At 43.8% G+C, this 22,887-nt stretch overlaps 1 protein-coding gene across 1 annotated transcript in view; it reads right to left on the bottom strand.

Moving 5' to 3' along the window:
* LOC142785169 (phospholipid-transporting ATPase ABCA3-like) overlaps positions 1 to 22,887 on the bottom strand; it is a 77,738-nt gene that overhangs the window by 25,092 nt on the left and 29,759 nt on the right. Inside the window, exons 13-20 of the mRNA XM_075883624.1 lie at positions 20,958 to 21,168; positions 17,078 to 17,240; positions 13,505 to 13,764; positions 8,623 to 8,819; positions 7,639 to 7,927; positions 4,969 to 5,122; positions 2,621 to 2,746; positions 1,182 to 1,439 (exon numbers count right to left, since the gene is read on the bottom strand). Coding sequence (XP_075739739.1) covers positions 1,182 to 1,439; positions 2,621 to 2,746; positions 4,969 to 5,122; positions 7,639 to 7,927; positions 8,623 to 8,819; positions 13,505 to 13,764; positions 17,078 to 17,240; positions 20,958 to 21,168 — 1,658 coding nt within the window. The remainder of the gene's footprint in view (positions 1 to 1,181; positions 1,440 to 2,620; positions 2,747 to 4,968; positions 5,123 to 7,638; positions 7,928 to 8,622; positions 8,820 to 13,504; positions 13,765 to 17,077; positions 17,241 to 20,957; positions 21,169 to 22,887) is intronic.

Below are 22,887 nucleotides of genomic sequence, written 5' to 3' on the forward strand. Positions count from 1 at the left end.
ATACATACATACATACATACATACATACATACATACATACATACATACATACATACATACATACATACATACATACATACATACATACATACATACATACATACATACATACATACATACATACATACATACATACATACATACAGACAGGCAGGCAGGCAGGCAGGCAGGCAGGCAGGCAGATGACGGACGGACGCGGCCAGCAGAGGATTCATGGTTTCCCGATAAAAACCTCCGAAGCTTCGCCCCACTCATCATCATTCACTCCGTGGGTATGCTGTGAGATGGTTACTACATACATGCATGTACATACAAGGGACGACCGACCTACGCCTTAAGGAGCTTCACTTCTAAAAAGCCAGGAAGCAATAAAAAATCACAGCACGCGCACCACATACAAACGGTTTACAAGCGAAATCTGAAACGTGTGGCCCCTGTGTTTAGCAATGGGTTCAACCCGACGTGACATTTAAGAGTCTCACAATTATAGGTTATATATTTTTGCTGCTTAATGAGATTCGACACGCGTTTCGCTCGGGTTCATCACAGTGTCTATCTCACATGCGGCATACTCTGTCTCGCACGATTACGGTCATGGTAGAATATAATAAGCTGGTAAATGCGTTACGCTATGCGTTAACAACAGTGTACGTTCTTGAACTACAGGCGGTCACAGACGTCGCAGCCGAAGCCAATGTGCCGCTAGAGAAACTCCCGCCGAAAGCGGTGCTTGCGGCAGTGAACGTGCTCCTGCTATCATCACATTGACACCGAAACATTACGTTGTTGCAAGCATCTGACATCGCGAGCCAACTCGACAAGATGTTTCAGGAGAAATGTTGTATGTGGGCTCGGCACCACAGCTGCAACGACGTCACTCGAAACCCAGCCAATGGCGCACGTGATTGCGAACGGCGTAACTGATAAGACAGCTAATCGAGGACGCTTGTGACTTTTCATTTCTCTCAGCCATATATACAGATTTCGCTGCAAAAAAGCTTTATTTGAGGCACGCACTTGACAAGCTTAGCTTGTTAAATTTTCCGCTAGTAAAGGGTTCTTGAATCTTTTTGTTTTCTTTACAAAAACTTTTTTGCACAGTGTACGTTCCAAAATCCAAAATGCGCAAACAAAAGGCAAGACCTATATTTCATTTACGCGTGACGTGAAAAATCTCTCACGCTTGCAGCACTGCAGCAGTGACATCTTGAAGGCGACAGACTTTTCTTGGCAGGCAGTCTCGAGGTCCTCTCCACCGCGTTGGCACACCGCGTTTTCGGTGGCCAACTGCAGCACTTTGGTCATGCCACGCGAGTACGAGTAGGAAGGCAGAAGCCGCGCCATTTGGAGTATCGTCTCGATGAAGACCACGAGTGGGACGTTGTTCAGCGTTTCCGCGTAGTGCTCCATGAACACGGCACCCGTGCAGCAAAGTGACGCTGGACATAAACAATAGACAGATATGAGCATTCTTGATTAACCGGTTCGACGTGAACAATTTGTTTGCACACAATATGTGTGTAATTACGAGTGTGACGAAATTTACCCTGTCAGCGAACACCATGATTAAACAGCTGTGGTTATTTACAAATTCAGTGTGCCAAACAACAACAAGAGACAACAGAAATATAAAAAAGCTTAAAAAGTAAGTCTGGAATCCACACGTTTTCCGCGATCACGCACTGTATGCACATTTGCTGACGTCCGATCATACGCGAACAATTATGTGCCGGCTTAACCCTGTCATAGAGGCACTTTTGTTTGGTGGTGCGGCGAGATCGGCAGTATTCACTGTTACGGCGACGACACATATACCACTGATACCTAAACAGCACATCACTTTAACTCAGGCTGGTGAGACCGACGGAGACGCACGCCAGCTGCATTAAATCACTGCGTCTGTTTTGTGCCGGAAATGTTAGCGAGCACTCCTCGGAAATACGAAGCCTTTTGGCACCAAAAGATCAGTTCACGTTTTCGCAGGCGACCAAAGAAATACTTTTCAGAAGCAGAGAATTCTGTTTTCTGAAACCACGCAGACAAATAAATCACCTCGGTCACGTCGCAGTCGTGTCTGTGGCTTAGACCACATCTCAATACCAACGCCCATTCACCATCGTCTTCCACTGGTCGTATTGTTAGTGTGTATTTTAGAATAACAAGGCCTAACAGCTGATAAGAACGTCTCCAAAATGGCGGCCATTGGTAATCATGAGATAAAATTGAACCAAACACTTTCTTTTCAGTCGGCTAGCTTAACCGGATTTCCTGGCAAAATATGGCCTCTGTTTGGTGGATTCATAAATTCTTGTCTATATATAGAGAAGCCCAAGTGAAATAAAACTGGTTTGACGTAATTAGTGTGTGGGCATTGGGCACACTATGTTCTTCTAAAATTATAGTCAACCTCGCATCTTCAATCATATGCAAGTTTTTCTAGCATGAAGAGAATAATCAGAAGCAGCCTAAAAGTTCTCGTGAACCCATGGTACACTTCAAATCGAAAGAGTGTTCATGGATTAGTTGAAACTTAACAGTACCTGATTTGTGAAATACAAAATAAACTTAGGTCAGCTTTGCCCCGTACATTGCGGTAGTGCAAAGCGAATTGCCTACTCACATATTATAAACGTAGAGATGGCAAGAGCAGAGAATCCGAAGCCAGGGTTGTCGAAACAGAAGGAACATATGTAGATGAACGGTAGCGCAGCGTAGCCGTGCAGTATATTCAATATAAAGATGAGTTCTGCAAGCCGAGGAAAGAGAAATTAAGGGAACACCACTGATTAGTACTTGTTGGAGGATGCGCCGCGATACCCCGGGAAGTTATTTAAACCGAGAGCCGAGAGCAATTTGGTATGTGTGCTTACAGTAAAGGCCGCAGAGGGTGAAAGCCCTGCAGCCTCTTCAGGCGCGAATTATCAACTGTACGATAAGGAATCAAATTCACTGGATTCTACAGCGCTGGATATTAGAACCGAAGAAAAAAAATAAACATGTCTTTGTGTGTGTTTCAGCAATTATTTCTCATTGGCCTAAAATAAATATTTATTTTCTCTACAGCCAGTCATATTCTATTATTACATGAATAGACACATACCTTAGGTTTTGAAAGCGTGCGTAAATTTTTGTGGCTGTGTTCATTTGGAGCTTAACTTTTGACTGTGGTCTTGGAACGTGTCACGGCGAAATAGCTGATTTGATTGATATGTGGGGTTTAACGTCCCAAAACCACCATATAATAATGAGAGATGCCGTAGTAGAGGGCTCCGGAAATTTCGACCACGTGGGGTTCTTTAACGTGCACCCAAATCTGAGCACACGGGCCTACAACATTTCCGCCTCAATCGGAAATGCAACCGCCGCAGCCGGGATTCGAACCCGCGACCTGCGGGTCAGCAGCCGAGTACCTTAGCCACTAGACCACCGCGGCGGGGCAGCGAAATAGCTGTCGAACATCCTAAGTGGTCAGTTGTAAGCTTACGAAGCACATAAAAAATGGCTACGCAATAAGTGACTTTCATCTTTTTGCACAATGTAACTTGCTTTTTCTTGGCCACTAGTGCAAATAATTGCAAAATGAACTTACGACCACGTATGTGAAATATGCATCTCAATGGATCGCCTGAATAAAGGTCTCTTTTTTAATATTTATTTATAGAATTTCATCTAGATTTTAATATAAAAAAATATGGCAGATCTCATGCACCTGGGAATCGACGTTATGCGAAGCATGCGGAGGTAAGGTGACTGCGTTGCAATATTATTGTTTGACATGTCATGAAGTGACTCTTAATAAATGTGCAAACATTGCACGCACAGACATGTTAAAGAGTTGCAGATGTTTATATAAGCAGTTATTTGCACTTGCGCAACGATGCCAACTGGAACATACGCATTAGCAACACCAGAAGCTGATATGAAGCGCTGATGTTCACGAGGATGCTGGCCCTGAACACTGCCACATGAATCAACTTCAGCGGATGGCAACCACAATTAACGTTAGCCCGACGTGATGGAGAGATGAAAGGAGCACATGTGTAATGTTAATTGGGTAGGCAGCACTGCAACCACTATTGGCGTTTCATGAAGATTAACGTCTATTTGAAAAGTATTTCCGAGAACTAGCGTAGCTCTGTGGTAAAATGCTTCATTGCAATGCAGAATGCTTGGGTTCGATTCCAGCTGAGACCCTGATATTTATTCTTTGCATTTGTGGGGTTGACGCTACCGATTTCGGATATATTTTAACGCTCGCACGTTAAAATTGCCCATGTGTGTTCGCGTCGTTCCTCGGTAGACACTAAGTGTCAATCACCTGTGGCACAAACCCACACACCAGCGGCACATACCCGCCCGTGGGTAATGTGCCACTGTCTGGCGGGACGTGTTTGACGACGTAAGTGACAAAATTGTGACTTTATTGAGGTCTTCAGCAGCGCTTCGTATTCGTCAAACCATCTTACCCTTCCATGCTAATTTTGGTTCAGGCCAAGTTAAGGGGGTGAACACGAGTGCCCTCCAACGTAAGCGGCTAGATAGATAGATAGATAGATAGATAGATAGATAGATATAGATTCGCTTAAAGTCGCTGAAGTTCGCTAAGAAACTCTTCGCATTTATTATAATGCTATTTGGCCTTATAACCAAAATGCCACTGTGCGCAAATACATACAATTAAATAAACGAAGCTTCTGAAAGGCAAATGTACGTTAACTCTCTTCTACCCGGAAATATGGGCACAAAACATCATAGCGTGTGTGGTAGAACAACCGCCTTTGACTCGGGCAGCCGCATTTAACTTATAGACACAACAACCACTCATAATCGACGAAAGTTTCTTGCATGTGGAGGTTATGCTTATCTAGACTACATTTGAATTATTGCCAAAGACATGAAGAGGAGCGAAGACGCCCTATGGGCGTGTGGGTGAAGGTGTACCTTAACCTACGTAACTCGAGGACTTACGAATGTAGTTGAAATCCAGCGAGTCGGCGTGGAAGTAAGCAATGGGCGGCAAGATGAAAATGGCGGTGCCCATATAAAACATAAAATCCCAGACGAAATTGGTGATCCAGTAGAGGAACGGCCCGATTCCCGTAATAATATGCAGGTGCTTTACCTGTGAGTAAAAAATAATGAAGCAAGCTTTAAATGCACTTCCAGCGAGGAGAAACGCATAAAGCTTCAGGCACTGATCTATACAGTGTAGCCGAAGCCGAGCGAAACACCCTGTTAGCAGAATTAGTTGTAAGTGGGAAACAATGGGCACGTATTCGCCGTAACTGCGAACCTCACAGTCTAGCTAGGGCTGGGCACGACCGCTCTCTAAGATTGCAACAATGCGTCGTTGCTCTGTAAGTTTGAAAGTGCGTGTTGTGTCCTTCGCAAAGCAAAACGTTGAAGTATACATAGAAAATATGACCAACATACAGTGTAGAGCTTTTTTGTGTCTGCACCACCCGGGTGAACCTGTGATTTTTTTTCGAATTTTTAAACTTTTAAAACTGTTTAGCGTAGTCCTTGGGGGCCAGCTTACGCGCTTGACGCTAAATTATACCGACTATATTTTACTTGCAGGCTCTTTATCTCACATTTTTGGCAGTGCTGCTCATCCGAACCTCTAAAATTATTTCGACGCAGGGACAGATCTTTAACTCCTAAAGAAGTAGCCTAATTTACCCTTCCAGTAATCTGGACAGCTTATGGATTAAAAGACCGCATTCCCGAGGCTTGTAATTTAATGTAGCTGGCCGATCGCTCACTAGCAAAGCACACTGAATACAAATGGTATGTCCGAATTCAGCCTTTCGGTCACGTCCCATCAGCATTCAGCATCCCGAATGCACGTGTTTTGAGCGCGGAGATCCCACAAAGTTGGAGCAATCAATGCTATTTCAAAGTTTTCTTGCAGAACTTCGCGGGGTATCACAGAATCTTGTCATGTCAAGCCAAGTCACAACAAATCACCACACCTTGTCGATTTCCCTTAATACAGCCATTCAGTCAAACACTATAGAATCGGTGTATATAAGGTCTGACCTCAAGTACTTTTTTTCATTAAGGTGTATTTGCTCCTCGCTCTTTAGAGTACCCATAGAGTAAAACGCCGAGCCTCACCTAGACATCAATATGGCAGATACACAAAATAAAGAGCACTCTTTTGTTAGTTAATGTTTACAGCCTGCATTACCGAGGCTTGTAATTTAATGCAGCTGACCGATCGCTGTTTCACCAGCAAAGCACACTGAATACAAGTGGTATGTCCAAAATCAGCCTTTCGGTCACGTCCCATTAGCATTCTGCATCCCGAATAAACTGCGTTCATGCAGACGAAGAAAACGTGAGGGTTGAATTCCACCCGCTGTAGTTGTATTTCAGTTAAGTCCAGACGCCGTAGGGCCATGCACTGGGCTTTAGGAAGTTCAGATATTCTGGGCGAAAGAGCCCTCCTTTACAGAATTTGTCTTAATGATACCACGGTTTTCGGACGTTAAACTATTCGAACTTCGGAAACGTGGTGGCGGTGGGTGTGGTTTGCCCTTCGAAATAAATACTTCGGGCATTTATAAGACGCTTCTTCGTCGCCTGCACATAACCATCATCACAAGGTGTTCTTCATTTAAAACGTTTGTGGGGACATATAATGAGTTTTGTGCCGTAAAAGACTGTTTCTGTTCACGTCTTCTAGGCCTACTAAAGGCGTGTAAAGCACTACATACTAATACTCATTATCTTAAACGAAATTGAAACGCGTTACTAGGAAGGCGCTGCTTGAAAAATATTGTGTCCACTTCATACTTAGACAAGCAATATATAAAAATGTCATGTGTTCAGCAGTGTCTCACACGCATTGTCATGTAAGACGGTAAAAATTAGGGGGCAAGCTGCAATGAAGGTCTTAATCATTTATGAAAACAATGTGATGAAATTTTTACATAATAATATTCACAAGGGCTTGTGCTGTGCTATGATACTATTGCTTTTTTTATATTCAAAGAGACACATAAATTTTTTAAAGTTTTCTACATATTTTCTTGCTCGGACTTTTCACAACAAGCCAAATATAAAACTCTGTACGATGTGCACCTATATGTGGGAAGCTTTATGGTACTCACAAATGCCTTAGGAAGTAGGTGAAGAAAACAGAATGGCTATATCTTCATATGATGTGGAATGGCTCAGGGTTCATTGACAGAAACTGCTCAGAAAATGGAAGCTGAGAAAATGCAGGTCTCAGAAATTGGAGCTAGAGGCTAAGAAAACCAATATAGGAAAAAAGCAGGGTCTATTTTTATTGTAGAAACGCATCGTTAATGCTATCTGGAGCTCGAATATCTCCTCTCTACAATTATGTTAATTATGCTTAGTATGGTGACTGTGTGCTAAAGGAAAGCTGCAGATACCCATTTTCCAAAGCTCCACTTTGTCATTGTTTTTGATGAGAGCACACTAATAAAATGCTTTTTTTTCTTGACTTACCTTACTTACGTTGGTCTAATAAATCCCCATGCAATAAACAAACATGGTCTCAGGATTGCAGAAAAAAGATAAATTGAAAAATTTTACATTTTGACCAAATTAATCATTCTTATTGCCACGTTCCCCCTAAAAAAATAAAAGTTTGGCAAGCTATACCTGCAGTGCCCGCTCGGTGATCGGAAAAAGCACAAAATTGCTGCACATCAGGCTGGACACCATGGGCAAAAATATGGAGCGCAGGATCTGAGGCAGCAGCTCTCGATAGGCGCCATGGCTCTCCCCGTGCTCTCCTTCACCACCCACATTGGCGCTGTCGAGCACAGTCACCTCGAAGCTGAACAGCACGTCAGTTTTACCGGTGATGAAGTGCAGGCGCCCATTGTTGAACAGCGTCAGTACCAATAGCGCCATGTGCTGGATCTCGCCGTTGTACCAGAGAACCGTTCTGAGAGGATCGTGAAATGACGAAGCGTTTGGGTGATCAGAATCCTCAATAATTAGTGTCCTAAATGAAAATACGAATGGAGGTATGGTGTGCTGATGGGCTCAATGGAAACAATTACTAAGCGACTGCTTTCAAGATACGGCGCTAGCGGAAAACTTGCCGGTTTCAGAGTGTAATCACCTAATAGTAACGCCGAACACAACACGATACGCTTATATTGAAATGTTGTGCTTCTCCATTCGTCGCACTGCTGAAGCGGATCGCAGAAGCCACATAGAAAAAGATCGAGGTTGCCATATTCTCAGCCTGCAGGGGGCTAAGCGACGCTAGCTGCTGTCATGAAAACCACCTGCTGTTTCAATGAGTTTTAATAAGTATCCTGACAATTAACTGGCCCTTATCCTACTGAGACATATGCTTCGAAATTATATTTATGTAAAATACCTTTACATAAAGTATAAGTATCAATATCATAGCAATTTTATTTCTCTTAAGCACATTTCGTCAATATCCGCAAAACCTGAAGTAAGCTATCAATTAGATGTGTTTGGAAGAAGCACAAAAAAATGTAACTCGCTGCCGCTACTGCTAATAACACTTAATGAAGTGCAGCGTCCTTCGCTTTGCCGATTCGTGCCTATCGCTTATTCTGAACAATTTTTCGCAGTGGTAGCTTAGTGACCTGACGGTGGTACCTTCCTTGTTCCAGCAGCTGCACGCCAAAGTGCGTCATGAAGACGTAATGACGCAAATCGTCCTTGGCCAACTGGAGCAGCCACTCGTCCACGTTTTCGTCAGGAAGGATGACCTCTACGGTGGTTACGCCTGGCCTTATTAAGGGCAGTATGTAGTCGACGTAGAACACTCCATCTTCTCTAACTTGTGCGAACCCCTGCAGAGCGACAATATGTTTGCCGCACAGGTACATCAATAAACGCGATAGCAACAAATTGGAATGTTCTACGAAGTAAAGCTATTCGTTTGCTTCTAAGTCATGATAATTGATCGAGTTTAACGTCCCAAAAACTTTGTTTGGTTGTAGAATACACTCTCATAGAGAGCGAGGTACTGTTTAATAATTTCCGGCAGATTGCTGGGTGGAGTTCCCACCTATATAGAAGCTAAGGAAGAGGCCGTGTCTCCCGGCTGCTTCCTTGGCCCCAACTTAGCAGTGCAGTCCGCCAACGCGCCCGAATGTTTTCATTGGAGGTTGCAATTTAAGCATCGCTGATTAATTCTGGACATTTTCATAGGATATGGACAAAGTGGCTCTGCAGGTACAGTACTGGTATAGATTAGTGTTATAGATTTTGGGATATACGTGGTGCATGACTACGGGGTTCGTGTGTGTGCGTGTTTGTAGCTGCCGCCACAGAACGGACTGAACCCGATTTAGGTTGGCGTGAGGTGGAGGGTACTTCCGCATTTGCATTCGGTAGTGTTGAGATATGTCACAAAATTTAGTGAACCGATCGTCCCATTCCCATACCAGCGCAGAAAAGTTCGTTTGCGTGGCCACTTCGTCTAACGCGATTGGGAAAGTATAGATGTCAAGCCACGTTTTAAGCCACGTCATTCGGACTGACGACCGGGTTACTTAAGGCTGTGTGGGCTGGGAATCAAAGGATGTCTACGCATTTGTCCGCCTCGTGAATTTTGCCTGTACTAAGAATCCGCAATGCCTCGGGGGAGATTCTGCCACTGGCGTAGTTTCGAACGGCCACCAGGGAGTCGTTTTATCACATATGAGACTTCATGTGGTCTATGACCATCGAGATGGTCACTTCCTCTGCCGTTTCTACGTATCGTGAGATGATTGATGCGCTGCTTTTGCATTGTTGTTAGTGATCTACGACAGCAGCCGCGAAGCGGTGACGTTCTTGGTAGCGTGCTGCGTCGACAAAGACCACCTCATGGTTGAGCCCAAAAATCTTGAACATGGCTCTGGCTCTACTGACAAGTCTGCTTTTGTCGTGTTCAGGGTGCATGTTTTTTAGTATGTGTGGTACTATGAGCTCAGCACGGATAGTGGGTGGTATCTTATGTTTGTCTCTGTGTAAAATGTGGTAAGAAATTCTGAGATAGGGTAGAATCTGGCCAATCATGGCTTACTCTTGGCTAATCACTTGAATCGGAAAATTTGTTGTGCCTCGATAAATTCCTCAAGGGTAAAATGTAAACCCAGTTGAAGGGGGAGTTAAGTGCTGATGTTTCAAGGCAAACCTAGCGCTTGTTTTTGACTTCTCCTAATTAGAATTTTGAGTTTTGACTTTTCTGCCGTGAGCCATTCGTATTAAGTCACAGGACAGCTCCAGAAATTTTGTTCATATGGGGTTTTATATTTAAGTACATCTAAGTCTACAACTACATGGGCCTGAATCATTTTCACCTTCATAGAAAACGCAGCTGCGGGGCCATGATTCAATCGTATGACCTGCAATTAAGTCAGCTGTGGAGCGCCGTGACCCCTTGATCACCGCTGGTAAACACAGCCGCTGCATTGAATGGCGCAGCGTTCGTGCTACTTTTGAATTCAAAACGATCTTGGCGACGAGAACTCGACACGCACAAAAGTATGAACCGTTGTTTAGAACCTGTAAAGACAGGGCGTGCGCTACCCCAGGTGACTCCACCCAGATGGTAAATGGATGTCCTTTGTTCCGGAGTGACAGGCAAATCCGTGGCTAGAAAATTTTTCGGTAGAGGGGGACACAAGCTAGAAACCTCGACTCGCTAAAAAAAATACTGATTCTCAGTATCTTTAGTATTTCTTTTCACTAGAACACCACCTTCATAAATATTGCGGGGGAGGCTAGAGCAACCTTACTGGCTGTGGTCCTCAACAAAGGCGTCTCTACCCACCCCTTTTTTCAGCAACCTTCATGCTTTTTTCGCACGGCGGGGACACCAGGCTCGTTTCATCACCGTTCGAGCCATATTCGTCGGAAGAGCTTCGCTGCTTTCACAAAGCACATCATGCCGGAAGATGGTGATCACTTGGACTTGTTTGGAACATGGCAGCGGCAGAAAAACTGCGTCTAACAGTGTCGCTTGCAGATATATCTCTCTCTTTGCTGCACACATGAAGTACACGAGAAGTTTCATCATGCAGACTTGCGCATTACCTAATTTGTTCACTGAGTACATTGAAAAAGTGGAATTGTCTTACCGCCTTAAGGGCTGAAGTTAACAACTGTAGTTTTAATGTGTACTTTACCAGTGACCTCAGAACTCTTTTTTGCTGCGTTTGGTGAACAAATCGTAACTGCTATGTTTCATATTCTTTCATGTGTGGCGCTATTTCCCTTTTTAGTGCTTCACGATGTTACTTCTATTTTTCTTCCTTTTTCCTCTTTTTCAAATGTCCTGATATAAATTTATTGGCTAACATAGTGTGTAATATTGTAGTATTACCAATGTATTACATAATGTAGGTATTATTCTATTAAAAAAAATCACTACTTTTATTCTTGTGAACGTACGTAATGCCCTATTCTAGGTAATCCATGTGGGCCCTGTAGATAATAAATAAATGAATAAACGTTAAAATTTAGAGAACGACGACTATAGAATTACATCTGTACTATTGTATTACGCCTGCTGTGCTGTGAAGCAAGGGATGGTGCATGTACCACCAAGTTGAGCCCTACGCCAGTACCTGGGTCGTCTTTGATATGATCTTTAAAATGCCTCTTTCATTGCATTTTACACCAACCCATTCCAATGTTTCACAGTGTGTGGCACGAAGCCACTAGAACCACCCATTAAAGCTATGGCGTCATCATTTCAATTTACCACCATTGTCATAATGCTCTTCAACATCGACATATTACCTCATATTGCGCATAACTCGTGCAACTCATGCTAGAGCTCGAGATGCGTTCAAGCAAAAAGAACGAGCACGCTGCTGGCGAACTGACCACCGGCAGCCTCAGCTGCTCTGCTTTGGCTGGGTTCGAATAATAGTGGCGAAATCGACACGGACACGCCGGCTCCATTCGCGTCTCTCACGTTCCTCGCTAGACAACGCAAGGTGAGACAGAAAAAGCCGCTTCAAATTGGGACACGAGGAAGGGACTACGAACCCACTGATTAGAAGCTGTGTGTTTATGACTTGGCTTAGCCTGTCATACACTGATTTGGGGCCGCCGCACCGTGATCGTGAATGAAAACAAAGAGGGACACAGTTACGTTCATTACTATCTTGTTAAATGCGTACAAAAGGCTTATGAACACATCGAACGCGCAGTTGTTATTCATCAAAGCAGGGAAAAAATTGTAGAGCGTAGAAGTAGACGATTTGGGTGAGTTTTTCAAGGTGAAATAATCGCTACACTACTTGCTCGTCCGCGCAGTTTGTGTGCGTTCACCTGTTTCTGTGAGACACAGGCAGAGAGCAGAGAGAAGACCTCTTTCTTTCAGTCATGCTAAACCTACTACCTAGGCAGGCAATCCTAACCCACCTAAGGTAACCTGAATGCAGATTGTAGAAAATGTGGGTTCATTCGAAAAAAAGTTGGCAATGTATTTTTGCTATGAAATTTGTTTTGTATTCCTGTTTTCAGAAATATGACGGTTACGTTTCCCAGTATGTTTCAGTAAAACAGCGTTGTTATTTGTACAGATGTCTTAGAAAGAAACTCAACATTGCTGGGATCAGCCACTCGAAAGAGATAAAGATGACAAGTAAATAGAACCGAAGGAATACATTCGCTTTTCTGCGTTAAGCATGCAGAACTCACCTAACTAAATACAAAATGGGTTTTTTTATTTACCACGGGAAAAAACGCTGATTCATTCGCAATATCAGAATTTCTAGCTATTCATGCAAAACGATCCCTTTATGCCTCCCATCTAAAAGCCGAGACCTAGATATTTCACGTCCTGTGTTGGTTTAGTCAGTTAGAGATTGAATGACAAGACTGTCTGTTCTAAATAAAGACAGCATAAAAGGCAAAAATGCTTCTCATTTGATCGCCTTGCATGCGTGCATTGCTTTTTCGTAATAGGAAGGTATATAATTATCATAAGACGAGGTCCTTGGACGTCGGCATCTCTAAACTGTCTCCAGTATTGTGTATATACCATACTTAAGTCCACGCATGGTCGTACGGATCTATACCAAGTACGTCGGCGCATCATAGCGCTTTCTCAATTCGTACTCAGTCACACTGAGCGTGTAAGGGCAAAACTGCAGAATTTCACTGTGGCGTCTGCTTTATTTTCGAGAGATGGAACACCAAATACAGAGAGAATAATAGTTAACAACAAAAAATTACCACCATACTGTTTATGTTATGCTGGTCAGCATGTCTTCATTTGTTGATATAATATTACAAGCAATGAATTAGACGCACATTCAACAGCGTGCTCCAAATTTTGTTTTTGTTCTTTCAGAATCTAGATGGGAGACGACAGATGGAAACGCTTAGCGGGATAATCAGGGTGAGCAGTGGATTTGCCTCAAAAAGGCTGGCCAACGTTTCGATTGGAGGACCTATCTTTGTCGAATGCACCTTGTCATCCTTGGCATGTTAGTTAAAACTAACAAAGGACCACGCTGAAAAATAGTCTTACATTGGCCTTGCCGACAAGCTCGACGAAGCTGTAAGAGAGCGTGTTGCCCACGTGTTCGGCAACGATGACGTTCCGGTACAGTGCCACGTCCTCGAAAGTGAAGAGCAGCCAGAGCAGCATCATGGGCAGCAGCCAACTGAACAGCGGGATCTTGAGTTGCCGCGAGACGCAGGTGGCTCGCTTGCAGAACACCGCCCACATGCGGCGTGCGCATCCCGGATTCGAGGAGACCGTGCTCACCATTACGTTTACTAAGGTGTCTGCACGAAGGCGAAATACAATTTGTCAATTGATTCCTGTATAGCCTGACCTTTTTAACGAATGATGAATCGGCTGTAATTGCTGGGTATATCTGCCCCAAAGTCACGATACCGCGGTTAGGAACGCTATGTTCCCGAATGAAAGAAACAGAATCATTTTAGAACATTGGGACGTTGGGCAAGTTGGTGCGCAGTTTAATAAAATATTTGTCGCGCAACTCAGCTAAGCAGGGGAAAAAAGCGTCGACGAAGTTGAGCGCCGGGCTTTCAACACGTTTATTCTTTACTCACATCACCCAAATATATATGCTTCCAGAAGGCGCGCGAAGAGGAGGTGCAGCACAAGCAACTCTCACATTGCAAAAAAAATGGAGCAAAGCTATAGCACAGTGCTATCTAGAAATAGGAATTCTTTCTTGTACAAAATGATCGACGAGCCACTGACGCATTCGTTCCCCGCCATCTGTATCTGATATGCATCTAGTATTTCGCCTGCTAACGTCTGCCTGATTCATTCTATCAGAAGATTTCGTCCAAACAGTGGTGCGCAGCCGCACGAAGCACAACGAAATGGCAAGTTCACACATGGTCGTGCGCATCTATACTAAGCACGTCGGCGCAGCAAAAAGCTCTCTCAATTCATACTTAGTCGCACTTGAGCGTGCAAGGGCAAAACTGCGAAATTTCGCTGCAGCGGCTCCTCTATTCTCGATAGATGGAACACCAAATACAGGGAATGCGGGCACAGAGCTCCAAGAGCTAGCTGGGGGCCTAGAATACCACTGAAACGTCCCGCCTGTTTGGAACATTATTTTTTCAAATTGTGGGCGGAACCCGTGGTTTCTTTTTCGGCGCAGCCTCGTGCTTCCTGCTGCACCATTTAAGCTTCCGAACCAGAGATTCGGACACCGTGGTAATGGCCCCCAAAGGAAAACCTGCTGAAACCAGCCTTGAAAGCAGCTCCTGACAACTGTCCTTCACGGGGGGATTGCACGACTTCAACAACACATACCGCCGACACAATGTCGCAGTGGCTCTGTGGCAAATACTGTGCAGAAATCTGCGCAGCCACGTTTCGTCTGTGGTTAGGGCGGCGTGACACAGCCACTTCCTGCAATACGCTTACGATAAGGGACAGTTCCACCGCCGCTTAATCACTGGCTTACGTCACCACTAGTGGTTATAAAACCTAAGCTGCCAAGCTCGGTTCATTCATTTCTTGGTTACTTCTGACAATATTTCTGAATAGCGTGGCGTCGGTGTGTTCCATGTGATGCTTTTCCTATAGATCGAATAAACAATTGTGTTTTCCTGTTGATTTGATTTGATTGATATGTGGGCTTTAACGTTTCAAAAGTATACATGGTTATGAGAGACGCCGTAGTGGAGGACGCCGCAAATTTTCACCACCTGGGGTTTTTTAACGGGCACTCAAATCGAAACACACGGGCCTACTGCATCGAAAATGGATGTCTGTCATGTTGATATCCGTCTTTCGTGAACAGAGAATCCCACAGCTGTTTTCGTGGTTTTCACGGGTGCAGAATCATAAGGTAGTAGGTATTCCGTGCACGGGGGCTGTATAATCAGGACGAATGTGTAGCGCTTAATGACAGGTTAATGAAAAAAAACTTCGAATAATCGTCATGAGGTAGCTCATCCGTAAACGCCAAGCCTTTACCGTGCTGTATAAAAGCAGATAAAACTTTCTTTACATCGTCCCGAGAATTTGATTGATATGTGGAATGTAACGTCCCGAAACCACCATGTGATTATCAGAAGACGCCGTGGTGGAGGGCTCCGAAAATTTCGACCACCTGGAATTCTTTAAGGGCACTAAAATCTGAACAAACAGGCCTACAACATTGCCGCCTCCATTGGCAAACGCAGTCGCCACAGCCAGGATTCGATCCCGCGACCTGCGGGTCAGCAGCCGAGGACGTCAGCCACTACACCACCACGGTGGGGCATCGTCACAAGGAGTCACAGTGTTAAAGGTGCTTAAAAATGCAAGAAACTCGTCATCTTTTCTTTAATGCAATGTGATAGTCACTTGTGCAGCGCTCCATCCTTGTGCGCAATCTGGAATCATGTATATTTCGGTGATGTAAAGAAATAACCGAGTCTCACACCCTAACCTGTCTCCTCCTTTATTCCATGCTAATCTCAGTAGCGCAGCAAATATTTCATTGAAAAAATTGAATCGCTCTTGCAGAAAGCGTGTACATGAGCTAAGAACGCTCAAAATTTCGTTTTACTGCACCAGATCAGTTTTTAGGTTATATTTTTAAAAGATGTTGAAAGGCTGCTTACAGCACAGAACCATGTCTTTATGTCTGCACGTTTCCGTTGGCAGTTTAACCAGTTTTCATGTTATTGGCCCTTGTGCTATAACACTCCATTTATCATCAGTTTTCATCTCATGGAAGAGCACTAATTCCAGGCATGGTGATTTCAAGCTATGCTCCCTTATGAGTACCGCCCCTCATGATTCTTAAAGCATTCATGACCGTTGGCAATTACACAGTCTTTGTATTTTGTCCCTTGAGTCACAACCGGTAACACTTGATAGATGGAGGAGCACACTTGATGATAAAATTAAGATTTCTGTCTTAAATATTGTTTTGTTTGACCAGATCGCTTGGGCAAGCGATGAAGCGTCACTACAGACTCAATAAATATTTTCGCTCCAAAAAAAAGTAATAGAATAAATATCTTATCCCAAAAGTTGCCATGGTACTGCGCCATACAGAGCAATGATCACAGGAAAAGAAATCGACACTTCGAGCAAGCAGAAGTGGTGAATCTCCCCCACAAATAAGCCCTGATTTAGAGGTTGGAGTGATTTGATAACAACAAATATCATTCACTACATAGCTGTTAATATTTATCGCTTAGTCTACTTGTATATTATAATCTAAAAATTGTTTGGAAATTTTAAATCAGTTACGTGTCATTGCGGCATTCGCAGAAAAAGCATCGCCAAAAATGGATTAATTGTTCAAATCTAGCAGTTTTGTGGCGTTCACCTAAGGTGGACGTGGACGCACTAATACTGTACAGGAGCTGTATACTGTTGTCCGTGAGTAATTCGGGCCCATTTCTTAGTTGAAATTAACTACAACACTTAATTGATACGTTTGACCGTTTTCTTATAGTTATTTTTTTCATTCGGTTGCCACGTTTTCACAAACGTTATTTTTTCACGCAAATTCAAAGCAATATAAACTTTCGTCCAGCTCGTAGGTAAGCAACAGCAGGCCGAAATTTTACAATTACTTAAGAAAAAAGCTGCGCATGGTGTAAGACCAACCCTTGGTTTCGATCATGGACGCATCATGCTGCTTGATGGTCTCGGTGAGCTTATGGTGGTGCACGTGGTGTTCTTCGGCGACACCTATGAGGACGTCTTCGAGTGAGGTCACCGTCAAGCCCAGCGACTCGATGCCCAAGTGTCTGCTCTGCTTTTCGATGTCCTGTAACGTTGAAAGATTATAATATTTTTCTCTGGTTCACTGCACTCCACTTGACGCTTGGTCGCATCTAGAAAATGATGGGGGAGATAAGGAAGCAATTTAAACGAATTTTCGCTATTACGTTCAACGTCTACTTCTGCAACTTGGAAGGGGGCCGAATATGTTCTAAGTGTAGGGATAGAACGCGCATACTAAAAATGATTGCCTACAAAACCACAGGGGTGGCTGGCAGTGCTTTTAGTCAAATGGGGTGTGCGCATGAAGTCATTCACTTTGCTCCTTTAAAGATAAACAAATTATGTGTTACTCTTTTCGTGGAGCTACGACTTGTCACGGATATCATTATCATCATCATCAGCCTGATTACGTCCACTGCAGGACAAACGCTCCTCCCATGTTTCACCAGTCAACTCGGTCCAATGCTTGCTGCTGCCAATTTCTACTCGCAAACCTCTTTTAATCTCATCTGCCCACCTAACCTTCTGTCTACCCTTAACCCGCTTGCCTTCTCTGGGAATCCAGCTTGTTAACCTTAATGACCAGTGATTATCCTGTCTATGCGCTACATGACCAGCCCATGTCCATTTCCTTTTCTTGATTTCAACTAAGATATCTTTAACCCCAGTTTGCTCCCTGATCTCCTCTGCTCTTTTCTTGTCGCTCAAGGTTACACCTACCATTTTTCTTTCCGTTGCTCACTGCGCCGTCCTCAATTTAAGCTTAACCCTCTTTGTAAGTGTCCAGATCTCTGCTCCGTAGCTAGGTACCGGCAATATGCAGCTGTTATATACCTTCCTCTTGAGAGATATAGTGGCAATCTACCAGTCATGAGTTGAGAGTGCTTGCCAAATGTGCTCCACCCCAATCTGATAGTTCTAATTACTTGAATCTCGTGGTGCGGCTCCTCAGTTATTACCTGTCCTAAGTAGATGTAGTCTTGTACAACTTCAAGTGCACTGTTACCTATCTCGAAGCGCTGTTCTCTTCCGAGGTTGTTCTACATTACTTTCGTTTTCTGCAGATAAATTTTCGGACCGACTTTTCTGCTCACCTTGTCTAACTCCGTAATCATGAGTGGCCATTCGTCCCCTAAATTACTCATCAATACAATGTCATCGGCGAAGTGCAGGTTACTAAGGTACTCTCCATTAACTCTTATGCCTGACTGTTTACATTCTATGCCTCTGAAAACCTCCTGTAAGCACGCGGTAAATAGAATTGGGGATATTGTATCCCCCTGTCTTACACCCTTCTGGATTGGTAGTTTGTTGCTTTCTTTATGAAATACTATGGTAGCAGTTGATCCCCTGTAGATTTCGTCCAGGATGTTTATATATTCTTCGTCGACGCCCTGATTCCACAGTGTCTGCATGACTGCTGAAATTTCAACTGAATCAAACGCCTTCTCGTCATCTATGAAGGCTACGTATTGTGGTTTGCTATGTTCTGAGCATTTCTCTATTACCTGATTGATAGTATGAATGTGGTCGATTGTTGACTAGCCTGTTCGAAATTCTGCTTGTTTTTTTGGTTGATTGAATTCTAATGTCTTAATTCTGTAAGCAGTTAGCTTTATAAATAGCTTCTATACTACGGAACGCAAGCTGATCGGCCTGTAATCCTTAGAGTCCTTGTCATCTCCTTTCTTATGTATTAAGATGATGTTGTCATTCTTCCAAGATTCTGGTACTCTTCCCGTCAGGAGACACCTCGTAAACAGGGTCGCTAGTTTCTCTAACTCAATCTGTCTTCCATCTTTCAGCAGATCCGATGCTACCTGATTCTCACCAGCAGCTTTGCCTCTTTGCATGCTCTCTAAGGCGTTTCTGACTTCTATCATTACTGGTGGAGTGTCATCTGGGTTTCATCTAGTTCTTATATCAAGGTCGTGGTTGTGCTGGCTACTCTACAGATATCTGTAAAACTTCTTTGCTAATTTTACTATCCTATTCATATTGCTAGTTACCTTGCCTTCTTTGTCCCTTAGTGCATACATTTGTTGTTTTGTTTTGCCTATCCCAAGTTTTCTCATCACTGCTTTGACGCTTCCTCCGTTCTTCAGAGCGTGTTCAATTCTCTCCATGTCATACCTACTTACGTTGTATACATTACGCTTGTTAATCAACTTAGAAAGCTCTACCAACTCTGTTTTGTCGGTTGTACTTGAGGCTTTCATGCTTTCACGCCCCCTAATGTGATTATTCGTTTCCTAGGACAGCTAGCTAGTGTCCTGTCTAACTACAGTACCCCCAGCACACTCCGTAATGATACTCGTCATATTATCACTGATTTCGTCAACGCCAATGCTGCTTTCCTCGATAAGAGCCGAGTACCTGTGCTGAAGCGTGACTCTGAATTCTTGTACTTTCCCTCTCAGTGCTAGCTCAATAACTGGCTTCTTGCGTATATGTTCCTGTCATTCCTTCTTCAAGTATAGGCGAATTCGGGACCGTACCATTCTATGATCACTGCATCGTACCTTGCCAAGCGCTTCCACATCTTGCACGATGCCGGAGTGTGCACTCAGTATAAAGTCTATTTCGTTATTTTCGCCATTAGGGCTCCTTCATGACCACTTACGGTTCCCTCGCTTTCGGTAGAAGGTATTCAGAATCCGTAAATTATTGCGTTATGCGAATTCTACTGGTAGCTCCCGTATGACATTTCTACTACCGATGCCATAATCTCCTACTGCCTGGTCTCCAGCTTGTTTCTTGCCTATTTTTGCATTAAAGTCTCCCATGAGTACAGTATACTGTGTTTTTACCTTACTCATCGCCAATTTCACGTCTTTTAAGAGATGCGTTAACAAACTTTTGGTTGGTACAACTCTCAAACAATACCATAAATATACCAAAAAGAACTCACCTGTATTCCTAAAGACACATCTAGCCTACTAGTTAGGACTCGCAAAAATGAATCGAAGGACTGCTTTCTTTAGAACGTGACCCTGACTTGCTGCCTGGGTTATATAATGCACGAGTTTCGTACCAAAAGTAAGATACCCATATTTTTACAAATAAAAACTATTATTGTTATCAATTGATACGTCATTAAAAACCTTACACTTTTGTCTAGTTTTCAACCTCGCTTCCATTTTTCGACACACTTTTGAAGATTGTGTTCCAGCGTTTGTATTGCTCAGTTAAAGAAGCCTCCCACCAACCCATTGAGGAAGCGCATCGCCTCTGCTCAGACTTGATCGTCTCTCTTGAAGGGAGGTGGCACAGAACCAGACTGACGCCACGGACGAGATTGTTGTTTTGTTTCTGGTGTATAATCAAACACCCACGTTTATTCTCCCTTGACGACAGAGTCCAACAACTTCACTTTGTTGCCTTCCTACAACAACAATAAGTTGCCTCCCTGCACAATTTGCGGATGTGCTGAATGGTCATGCACTATTCACAATAAACCTATGTCATTTGCCTATGAACCTTCATGGGTGGCCGTTTCCTTGCGTGGAGAAAGTGAAGTAATGCTCAAACGTCGCACTCGACGGGAGCGGTGATTAACACTTCAACTCCGACGGCTGCCAAGCGAACACTGAGTGATGTAGCGAATCGCGCATGAATGTGCTTGAGAGAGGGGATCCACTGTTCCCGGTATTGTTGTCGGAATTACCGTAGCACCTTCTCTGAAAGCTGTAGCTCAATGGGAACCTCAGTTTTGATACAGACTTCGAACAACTGCGTCAAACATGTCGGGTGACCTCACCCGAAACATGTTGATGATGCGTTTAGTGGAGGGAGTATGTCCCAGAAGGAAGGTGACCTCGTTGAAGGAGTCGCTCTGCAGTTTCACTTTAGGTGCATACTTGCGCAGAAGCATCTCTATGCGTGACACGTCGCAAGTGGGGCTCTTGTAGATTAACATGCGGTAGCCAGTGTTGAAGCGCTGCTTTAGGAATGTCGGAGAGCCGGCGCATCTGGACAAACAAAAACAGCGAGCTTTCATTTTTATGTGCCTAAATAAATGTCTCCTTAATGTTAAAATGGATAAGGCCCTTTTTTCAGCACTATTATGGCGCAAATTACCTATTATAGACAACTTTGTCAGTGGGAGTTATAGAAGCGTTGGCATTTTATTAGTTATGCAAACTTCAGATTATATAGAGTTCGAAGATAATCAGTTACGTAGCTCTCAGAGCGACGATAGTTATAGCGCGAGAACAGAACAACGACACAAAGACAAGAAGGACACGTGTCCTTTGTGTCCTTCCTGTCTCTGTGTCCTTCCTGTCTCTGTGCTATAACTATCGTCATGTCATACCAACTAGCCCAAGCTGCCACACTTCTCAGGGCGAGCCCCGCCGCGGCGGTCTAGTGGCTAAGGTTCTCGGCTGCTGAGCCGCAGGTCGCGGGATTGAATCCCGGCTGCTGCGGCTGCATTTCTGATGGAGGCGGAAATGCTGTAGGCCCGTGTGCTCAGATTTGGGTGCTTGTTAAAGAACCCCAGGTGGTCGAAATTTCTGGAGCCCTCCACTACCACGTCTCTCATAATCATATGGTGGTTTAGGGAAGTTAAACCCTACATATCATCATCATCAGCTTTCCGAGCGAGTTGGTTTGTAGTAACAGGAAAAAATAACCAGCGAAAAACCACACGAAGACAGCGAAAAAGAACCAGCGCTTGTCCTGTGTGGTGTTGTTCTTCGCTGTCTCCATGTGGTTTTTCACTGGTTCTTTTTTTTCCTATGTTCGAAGATAATCATAGCTAATGCAAACAACCCCAACCGAACGATTCTTAATTGCTAAACTTTCATTCGTAGTTGTCCTCCAGGGACACTTGTCACGTAACAACGTTGTGTTCATTGTTAGGACAACTATTATACAACGTGATAATGTGGTAGGCGTGCAATATGCTGTATTATTGACTGAAAGGAAAGAGCCGCAAAAGATAAACTCCAGGGGGCAGTCCACACCAAGCACGTAGCGTGCCTATACTGTACGCATCCTTACCCTTTTCACCAATAAACGATCAGTGCAACGAAGCTTAAGATCTTTAGTTCGTGTATGCGAATCGTGCCATAAAATCAGTCTGTAGCGTTCGCTTCACTAGCATGGTATAGTGGGTAATTTGAATAGCTCATTGCGCGTGCTCTGCTTGTATGAATGTTTCTCGGTGATTTCATTCTCGACTAAATGAAAACAACAAATCCCTTATTCACACACTCTACGTACGCTTAGGTGGGCCTATAACAGATAATAAGGCATCTGTACGGGACCTGAATGCTGCCATAATCACACAATTTATGCCATCTTAGCCACCAAGGGTGCATGGTGTGTAGCTGTGCAGTCTAATACTCGGGGAGGCAGCATCCAGGATCCCTAAGGTGGTACAAAGAAGTACTGTATGCTTAGCTCCGAAAGCAGTGTTCTAGTGCTCCCATATCCCCTTTAAGACCAAGAAGGAACTATAAGAATGGGCATGCACGTGAGCATGCATGATGAAGCTTCGAGCTCTGGCACGAAGATCGTCACAGTATAAGCATTTTTTTTTCGTGGCAGCCCGAAGTAAAAGGAGTCAAAATGGCGACATTACCATTTCTAAAACTATGCGCGCAATACATTACAGACATCCTGTGCTGTGTTGTCAGGATGTTCGTAACATGCGTGACAACGGTATAGCTACTCATAGATTCCCA

Source organism: Rhipicephalus microplus, unplaced genomic scaffold (assembly GCF_043290135.1).
Source record: "Rhipicephalus microplus isolate Deutch F79 unplaced genomic scaffold, USDA_Rmic scaffold_18, whole genome shotgun sequence".
In the NCBI taxonomy this organism is placed as follows: domain Eukaryota; kingdom Metazoa; phylum Arthropoda; class Arachnida; order Ixodida; family Ixodidae; genus Rhipicephalus; species Rhipicephalus microplus.